The sequence below is a fragment of the Poecilia latipinna genome, unplaced genomic scaffold (genome assembly GCF_001443285.1).
Source record: "Poecilia latipinna isolate Pla-1442-1.1 unplaced genomic scaffold, P_latipinna-1.0 Scaffold1529, whole genome shotgun sequence".
Lineage (NCBI taxonomy): Eukaryota > Metazoa > Chordata > Actinopteri > Cyprinodontiformes > Poeciliidae > Poecilia > Poecilia latipinna.
In genome coordinates, this window is record NW_015114145.1 from 31559 (window position 1) to 40798 (window position 9240).

Below are 9240 nucleotides of genomic sequence, written 5' to 3' on the forward strand. Positions count from 1 at the left end.
GATTTGTAAAAACAAAAAGGCCAATAAGAAAAAAAAAAGACAAAATGTGTGAGTACTTCATATACTTAATATTTGGGACAAATCAAAACAAATAATGACAGGCAGATACAATTGTTGTTTCACTGGGTTTTACTTGCAGTAAGGAGAAAATACAGTTCATATCAAAACATTTAACAACCATTAGAAAAGATTGTGCTTATAAACAGTTCATTGCCTGTGCCTGCGCAAAGATGGAGAGAAGATGCAACCTTACAAAAGCACGTTAGAAGACGGATAAACAGGAAATGAACTAATTACTGCAAAAGTTTAAAAATGTTACAATGAGTAAATTAATGATACTTTTCCACAGTTAAACTCTCTGGAAATGTAGGATATATAAGAACATAAACAACAATTAGTAAACAATGTAATGACTAAATGCCAAATGATGATTAATATATTGAGAAAAATATATGTGTAAATATGAGGAGATAAGTAAAAGATAAAAATCATGAGAAGACATATTTTTTCCAACAAAAACATAATTCAGTGTATTTTTTGATGAATGATTTTATTTTATTTATTTTTTTTACATCCAACAGGTCAGTTTTCTAGCTCATGATGCAACTTTACATATCAAAATAAGACATAGACCAGATAGTTCTGTTCTGTCATTTTACTAGTTACCAGCCAACCAACCAGGTCTCTCCCTTGATACGATTATTAGTTTCTCTAGAGTACAGTATAGAATTAATCTGATCTGATCAAATAAAAACAAACTTTAACAACACCAGTTACAATCAAAGTAAAGAAATATATTGAAACACAAATATATTTGTGTAAAGATAACACATACAAAAAAAATTAGTCTGTATATTTTACTTGTATTCAATGATCCAACCAACAGTTCAGCTCAGAGAAAGAGAACATGAAAGTGATGCAGAAGGAACATGTGACTGGTACTGGTTCTGATTCTGGTCCAGAACTCAGGACCCAAACCTGCTTCTAAAAGGCCCAGAATTATAAACAGCTGGGTCTCGTTAGCGTATCACTGCATATCTGTTATCATTATCTAAGATTATTTGTGTGTTTTTCAGTCTTATTTCACTGCTGGCTTTAAATGAGTTTACTTGTGTTTCTAGTTTTTGGAGAACATTTTCCAGCGGAACCACGGACTGGAGGCCTGCTTCACAAAACCAGGATAGCAGAATGAGCCAGGCTTCTGGATACCCTCACTGAATGAAGCTTTGATTCGGTTTCACAAAAGCAGCAGTGCATTAGTTGCAATGGGAACTTATCTTCTCCATATAACATGGAAAAGGTAGCTCTCATGGTCCGTTGAACGAAATCTGTAGAGGCACATTCACCTGAATTACTTCAGCCTGGCTCAACATAGTCGCACCTCCTGAGCCTGGTTTGGGTTTTGTGAAATAGAACTGATCCCATTATGATTATGTCAAGCCTGACTTTATCTCATATCCTGGATTTCTGAATCCTGCTTTTTTTGAAACAGCCCTCTGATCTTAAATGCTCTAAATATTTATGATCAGCTCTAAATAACAAATATATAAAAGAAGTTCTGGATGGCGCTTCATCGGATCAACGACCGGCCTGTTTTACGGGACAGATGATCATGGGAGCAGAGTTTCTACCTCCATCTTTGTTACAGGGGTCAAAGAACAGGTAGAGTTTCTGAGCGAAGCTACAGCCTGTAAAAGAGTAGATCAGATCTCCAGCACATGCGTCATAGAAAGAGACCAGACCCCCCTCATAATCCACAAACACCCCCACCTTCTCAGGACCAGGCTGGAGATGGAGACGGACCGGGGAGTCAGCACAAGCTGTGTACTCATCTACATTCCTCAACATAATGGTCCAGAAGCCGTTCTGAGGACTCAGTGGAGTTATTCTCTTCCTGTTGATGGACTCTCTAGCCACTCCTAAACTCCATTTAGTCTTCCCTTTAACCTGAACCTCAGAGTAAAATCTGCCTGAAGAGAAACTCTGCCGGCCAAAAACAGAAACACACTTGGAAAATCTCTCTGGGTTGTCTGGAAGGCTCCTCCAAACATCACCCACTTCCACTCGTTTTCTGTCGTCGGACAGGACGAGCTTAGGATGAGCTGTGTCAGGATCCAGAGTCACATCCACCGCAAACTGCCGGACCCTCTTCATCTCCGCCTCCTTTATTATCTTCTTCATCTCCTCCTCCAGCTGAGCCACAGCCCTCGCCATGATCTTGTCAATTGGCAGTGGACAAACTCTGACATCCATCCAGGTCTTGGTGGGCGGAGGGGCTTTCAGGGAGGAGAAGCTTTGGACGACGTGGAGGTGGTCTTCAGCCTGAGAGAGCTGCTTCACCTCGGAGCTCCTCTTCATCAGCACAAAGATCTCCCGTTCCAGATCTCTGATGAAGTCTTCAGCCTGTTTCTCTGTAGCTTTCTGTTTGTCCTCGATCTCCTTGATGAGCTCCTTCAGGCCTCGCTCAGCAGACTCCTTCAGTGCTGTGAAGACCCGAACGCCTCCCGCTTTCTCCCTGTCCGCAGCAACTTTGCTGATCTTCACCGACTCTCTGATCTCCTCGACCTTCAGTAGCCTGTTCTGGATCATCTGCTGAACTTTGATCTCCGTCTTCCTCAGCTCCGCCTTTGTTCCTTCAGATTCTTCTCTCAGAGGGACCAGCTCATGATTATTGTGACCCAAGACGGGACAAAGCGAGCAGACACACATCCGGTCGGTCCTACAGAACAGCTCCAGAGGTCTGTCGTGTTTCATGCACATCCTGTCCTCCAGGTTCTTCACAGGCTCCATCAGCTGATGGTTCTTCAGCCGTGGAGCGGTCAGGTGAGGCTCCAGGTGTGTTTGACAGAAGGAGAGCAGACACACCTGGCAGGACTTCAGGGCCTTCAGTTTGGGTCCCGTGCAGATGTCGCAGGGAACCTCTCCTGGTTGAACAGCTTGTTGGTGAGCTTCAAGTCTGAACTGATCAACCACCTCAGAGAACAAAGTGTTTGTCCTCAGCTCAGGCCTGGAGGTAAAATGCTCATTGCACAGAGGACACTTGTAGAGACTGCTTCCATTCCAGGTTTTAGTGATGCAGGTTTTGCAGAAGTTGTGACCGCATGGTGTGGTGACCGGATTCACAAACACGTCCAGACAGATGGAGCACAGGAACTGATCTTCAGACCACAGGTAGGTGCCAGAAGACATGTCTGAACTCTGAGGACAGGAGACACAGATCAATGATTTATCAAGATATTGTGAAGGTCTGCAATGACGTTCTAAACAGGTTCCATGTAGGGAGTTCAGTCGGCGGGATCAAAGGAGAATCACCCTGATCACCCTGAGACCAGACGGCGTCAGGAGCAACGGAAGCTGTTACTTCAGGACCTGTTGTCTCAGCTTTCTGAAACACTTTCAATGAGAAACGAGATGCATCCTAAACATCGATTCTTGTTCTCAGATTCTCTGCCTGACAAGGCAAACTCTAACGGTTTCAACACGTCCAACCAAATCAGACAGACATAAATGATCTGAGCCTCTCTGAAACACCAGTTCAGTTTCAATTTAGTTCAATTCTGTAGCAGCAGTTTACAAGAAACATCTTCTCAATGCAAAAATGTATTTCAGTTCGATCAAATGGAATACATACATTCCAACTGTAACATTATGAAGCAAATTAAATTGCTGCCTTCCGATGTGTTTCTCTGAGATTCTGAAGTAATATGGCATGAAACAGATTCTTTTAAAATTTTTACAGCATTATCTATCTGATAAAGATTGTCTATAATGAGATTTCATTAGAGGTTATCAGAAATGTTCAGACAGCACAGGGGGACGGGGAGTTGCTGTTATTTCTTCACACTCTGCCATGTGTCAGCACAAGGTCTAAGGTGATGACCAGAGGAGGCAGGACTGTGAATTTTCTTAGTAAAGCCAATTGAGCCTAAGATAGCATTAAAGGTGACATTTAGGCTATCGTCCTCAGTGTCAACATGAATGTTAAAGTCCCCCACTATATTGAGCTTATCAGTATTTAACACTGATTCAGGTAAAAAGACTGAGATAAGATCTGAAAATTGAGAGTAAGGTCCAGGTGGATGATACAAAGCAACTAACAGAAGTTATTTTATTGCTCCGCGACTAGGATGAGGAAAACTAAAGGCTAGATGTTCAGAAGAACTGCAGCTATTAGTAGGTGCAGGATTAATTCGTAAATCTGAATGAAAAATAGTTGCTACTCCCCCTCCTCATGTTGTATTTTGAGGAATATGAACAATTAGAAGGGGTTGACTCAATCATACTAACATAATCTTTGTGCTGCAGCCAGGTTTCTGTGAGAACAAAGCAACTCACAAATCAAGTCATAAATTAGAAAAGCCCTCAAAGAGAGAGATCTGATGCTCAATAAACCGCGTTTAACTTGTTTCCATTTTGTTAGACGTGCTTATCTTTATGACAGTTTGATAACTTGCTCCTTTCAGGTTAATCTTTAACCCATTTGACTTTGGCACTGTCCTAATGGGGTGATGGGTGAGTAACTGCAGAAAGAGGTGCTAAACTGCAATTATGCTTCCTGGTCTGGGCCGTGTTGTCACTGTTTTTGGAGGATAATATTCACCAAGCGGTGCTCCAGAAACCACCAGAGGTCCAACTGCAACATCTTAGTTCAAAGTGGTCCAGAGAAATGACTGAGACAATGACAGAGGTGATCCTGTGGATGCTTTCTTATCCAGAGAACACACTTCAGAGTTTACAGCTTTAATTCAGATGCTGGATAGGCTTCAACTTCTCCTGGACTAACTTTGACTAGACCGTCATGGCAGAAACCCAAAAATTGGACGAAACACAGACCAAGCTGGAGAATCTTCCTGTGGACTTTGTTTTAACACATTATAAAGATAACATTTAATCTCCTCAGAGGCATTAACTGGGATTATTCTGCCTGCAAGAGTCTCTCTGTGAACTTTAAACTGGGTGGAGAGTACTTGTTGACTGGAGTTCAAAAAAACCGACTTTTGAACCCCACATCATGTTCCATTTTTCTTAATGGAAGTAAACAAGAAAATACACTTTGCAACATTTTCATTTAGAAACAACATACACAAGACAAATGATTGCAGATGATTTGTGTTTCCGAAAGTAATGAGATGATTTTCCCCAGTTTGCTGCTCATTGAAATCTTTTAGTTGGATGTTGACGCTGGTGGTAAGGAGCACAATCAATATCATCAGCTGTACTCACCGATGGTTGACTCAGGTGATGAAGAAAGGAAAAAAACAAACAAACTCAGACACAGAGAAGTCAGTCTCCACTGCAGCTCTGCTCTTCTTCATTAACTTTGATCTTCATTTGCAGAAGGAGATGCTTAAATTTTCCGTTGTTGCTCCGCCTCTGTCCAGAATCATCATTGGTATGGGCAAGAAGATCATTGGCACAGAGCAAAGGATGCTGGGAGATTTATACTAAAAGGTAAGAAAAAACAAATGACCCAACAAATTGTGAGTGATTTCTTCCATGGCCCATTTGGGGAATTTAAGCTTCCCTCTTGAAGGTGATTTTAACAAGAAATCGTTTGTCTCAGATGCAATAATGTTTCTAAACTGTTGACCATTATTCAGACTGTCTGTTGTCAGCTTGTGAGTCTGACAACAGACAATCAGACTCACAAGCTGACAGAAACGCTGAACTGATACCAATGTCAATTGGTATCAATAATTATTGATTCATTTTTTTTGTTTTATCTGAAATGCTACGTAGAAACTGTCCACATTTAAAACTCTCTCCAATAATTGTTAAACCTTCACCTTTGTCTCCAGACTTTATCATGCATGTTGGGTTAGGAAGAGATTGTCTTAATCATATTACATTTTTTTTTTTTAATGTTGAGCTTTTGTTTAATTAAAGATATGTAAAGATATGTGAAAATAGCTGCTTCCTCCCCGGACAAAGACAGGTGGTGCATGATGAAAAAAGCCAGACTTAGCAGTCTGATCTTAATTTTATATTTTGTAATTATGTCAAACAAGATTTTAAAAAGCATTCCGATTAATGCTGATTTATTTTTTTTTTTTTTTCAAATCAGCATTCATCCATGAAGCCCTGCACACCCACAGTCCACATGTCTGACACTTTCTCCATGGTAACAAGAAACATCCCTGATGTTTGGTTTTTCTCATGTAAAAGTTAGAGGATTAGAAGACAGGTATGGTTATATATTAGCGTTTATATCTCCTTATTTATTTATTTAATTATTTATTTTTGTATAATTAGAAACATCTAAGTTATTCTTTCTTTACTCTGTATTAATTCTACACCCCATGTGTCTGATGAAAGGACTGAAGTAATCAGATCTATAAGAAAAATGGTTGTTTATCTCTGAATTTTCTTTGTGAATAATTATGACTTACATGTAGCAAAACGTACTTCTGCCCACAGAAGAACAGAAACTAATAGAAAAACTCCCACCTTGCTCACTTTGCTACGCTGCCCATCAGGTGTCAGGTTAGTCAGAAACACAGGAAAATGGTGCACCCAATGGACCTTCAAAATAAAAGCAGGAAAGCTATCCAATTCTTTATAACGAGGTTTACATTTAGACTTTATTTGTAATCTTTACTCTGTCAATTATCTTGTTTTGTCACATTCAGAATAAATTAGAATATTTTTATTTATTTGGTGATTTAAGTTACTGATTTTTTTTCAGTATTATTCTGTTTTATTTCATGGATCTGTAGTTGCACTGATAAGATATATTTCAATATGCAGAAGTGAGGCTCCCAATCTGTTTAGGTTTTCAGACTGAGATGACCAGACTAGCTAGTGATGCTAAAAGACAAGACAAAATCAATAAAATCTGAATAAATCACTTTCACTGGAGTTCAATCTGAATTCATTTCCTCTCATTTAAAACAAAAGACAACAGGACGCTGGTCCATCAAAATTATATGTCTTATCCAGAGTGGTGTCTAAATACACTAAATACATAAACAACACCATGGGAACACTTTTAATTAGACAAGGAGAGAGAAACTGTCTGAACATGATTTTCTTTTGTTCTTTTTTTGTGTATGGAAATTGATCTCAATCTGTCTGCAGAGCAATGCTGTTTACATACAAAATGTGTATTTAATTTCTTCTTAGAGATCGCATCATTATTTTTATATATTTTTTTATTAACATATTCTGTCTGGTGGTGTGACACAGAATTGTTGTCTGAGTGCCAAGGTGAAGTCCATCAGTTTCACTTTCACATGTGGAGCATTGCAGCTTTCTCTATAATGCTCCACGTGACATTTAAAAATCTTTATTAGAAGTTGCTTTGGGTTTATTTAATGTGTAATCCACATGGAAATGGAAAAGAAAGGGAGAGAGGTGGGACAAGAACTTTAAAGGGAAAGAAGGAAATGAGAGCAGAGGAGACAAAGAAGGACTAAAAGGAATACAAGATAAAAGAAGAAGTCTGTTTCTACACATGCAGAAAGAGAAAAAGAAATATATATATATATATATATATATATATATATATATATATATATATATATATATATATATATATATATATATATATATATATATATATATATAATCAAACTGGGTTTTGCAATTTTGATTAAAGATGACTGTGCAAACTCAACATGATTCTTTGGGGTTGCCTTTGGCACTGTTGCCTTTGGGGGGCGCCTTTAAAATGAGGTAGGAAAAGGATGAAAGCAAGGATATAAAGGAAGAATATTTCCTTCATATTAATTTCTTTTTGTGTGTTTTTTCATTAAAATTGTGAAATTAAGTGCCAAACTTCTCCAGACTTCAACTATTTTGAAGTCCGAAGCGGAAGCGATGCTTTATAGCTCTCCTTACGTTGATTGCAGCGAAAGAGAGAGAGAGAGAGATAGAGAGAGAGAGAGAGAGAGAGGAGCGACCAAACAGGCTGAAGGAACCACTGCACTAAGAGCGCACCGGGTCCTTGGGCAGCAGGAAGACGCACACCGCTGACATGGGAGTCGAGATCGAGACACTCACGCCGGGAGACGGTAAGAGCCGCTGCACAGGAGGGGTGGAGAGGGAATGTAAGAGAGCCCGTCTGTCCGCTCTCCTGTCTAATTCCGCTCCAGGACTCAGAAATCACCGCCTGCTCTGCACGGTTCCAAATGAGCGCCTCTCTGCTTCCTCCACAGGAAGGACCTTCCCCAAAAAAGGCCAGACGTGTGTGGTGCATTATGTGGGTGAGTTGGGGAAGGAGATGAAACTTGTTCCTTTTCTGCTCCCTTCTCTGGAGATTGCTCTGAGACGAGCTGGGTGACTGCTGCGGGCAACTGTCTCTGCACCCCAAATAAAACCCTGGCTCAGAATAGTTCTATCCTGGAAGCACCGTGCCAGAAATGATCGGGACCCACAGACACACTGCGAGGCACAACTGACATGTTCCTGCCTCACACCTGCAGCAGCTGAGGCTTGACTTCCAGCCACACACGTCCCTGGGACTGGTTTTCCTACGAGATTTGGCAGGAAAAGTCCCCCATAACGCGTCATGATCGGTGCTCTGGATTCCACATTGCGCTTCAGTAATAAAAAATAAATAAATAAATAAAAAATACGTGGCTAGAGATCAGCATTTGTCTGCTCTGGATACAATAATACTCATAAACAGCGAGTATGATGAATCCCGCCTCAGGGTTTCCCCAGACAGACAGACAGACAGGGAGCAGGGGGCAGACAGTCGGGCTTTAAATCCTGTCTGATTTCCAGCCTGGTTCTGTCTTTTGTTGGAGTTTCTTCGGGGTCGAGGGGCGGGGGTCAGTGGCAGTTGAGCTGAGCGGATTAGAATCGTCTGGGAGGCTGGAATAATGGCAGCCTCGCTTGTATTGTTGTTCATTTAATATTTTTCAGCAGACACGCACATGAACGCAGTTTCCCTCCGCACCTCATCAGATTCGCCTCAGCCAGTCCTTCCCTCTGGAGCCGAACATCCTCCTCTTGGATATGAAGCTCTTCACACGTCATTTGTCGCACAAAAGGGATTGTTTTTATGGTTTACAAATAGGAAATGCATGAATTTCAAAATGTACTGACTAGTGTGAAAATTATTATTACAGTGATTCTTGAGAATAGGGACAAAACAGGTCCTATGGATAAAGCACAAAATTTGAATAAAATATACACAAAATATAATTTTTTCAACAATGTATATTTTCCTGGTATTTGCTGAGTATTATTTTATTTTAAACATTGTAGTTGGTGGATGATGCCTGTAAAAGCCCT

General features: G+C 40.3%; 2 protein-coding genes across 3 annotated transcripts in view; one reads left to right on the forward strand and one right to left on the reverse strand.

Moving 5' to 3' along the window:
* Positions 1-524: 524 nt before the first annotated feature.
* Positions 525-5424, reverse strand: LOC106963389 (E3 ubiquitin-protein ligase TRIM21-like). The gene is made up of 2 exons (XM_015058276.1): positions 5224-5424; positions 525-3198 (listed from the first exon to the last, which is right to left on the reverse strand). The coding sequence occupies exon 2, from the start codon at positions 3187-3189 to the stop codon at positions 1579-1581; it is 1611 nt and encodes a 536-aa protein (XP_014913762.1). The 5' UTR covers positions 3190-3198; positions 5224-5424; the 3' UTR covers positions 525-1578.
* Positions 5425-7859: 2435 nt separating this feature from the next.
* Positions 7860-9240, forward strand: part of fkbp1ab (FKBP prolyl isomerase 1Ab) — a 16025-nt gene continuing 14644 nt past the window's right edge. Inside the window, exons 1-2 of one of the 2 annotated variants that reach the window (XM_015058289.1) lie at positions 7860-8012; positions 8157-8204. In XM_015058289.1, coding sequence (XP_014913775.1) covers positions 7976-8012; positions 8157-8204 — 85 coding nt within the window. In that variant the 5' untranslated portion in view covers positions 7860-7975. The remainder of the gene's footprint in view (positions 8013-8156; positions 8205-9240) is intronic. The other variant, XM_015058288.1, reaches the window with a different exon arrangement.

Bases quoted from the DNA above. Each gene is read 5' to 3' on its own strand.
- LOC106963389 (XM_015058276.1), bottom strand. From the start codon at position 3,189: ATGTCTTCTGGCACCTACCTGTGGTCTGAAGATCAGTTCCTGTGCTCC.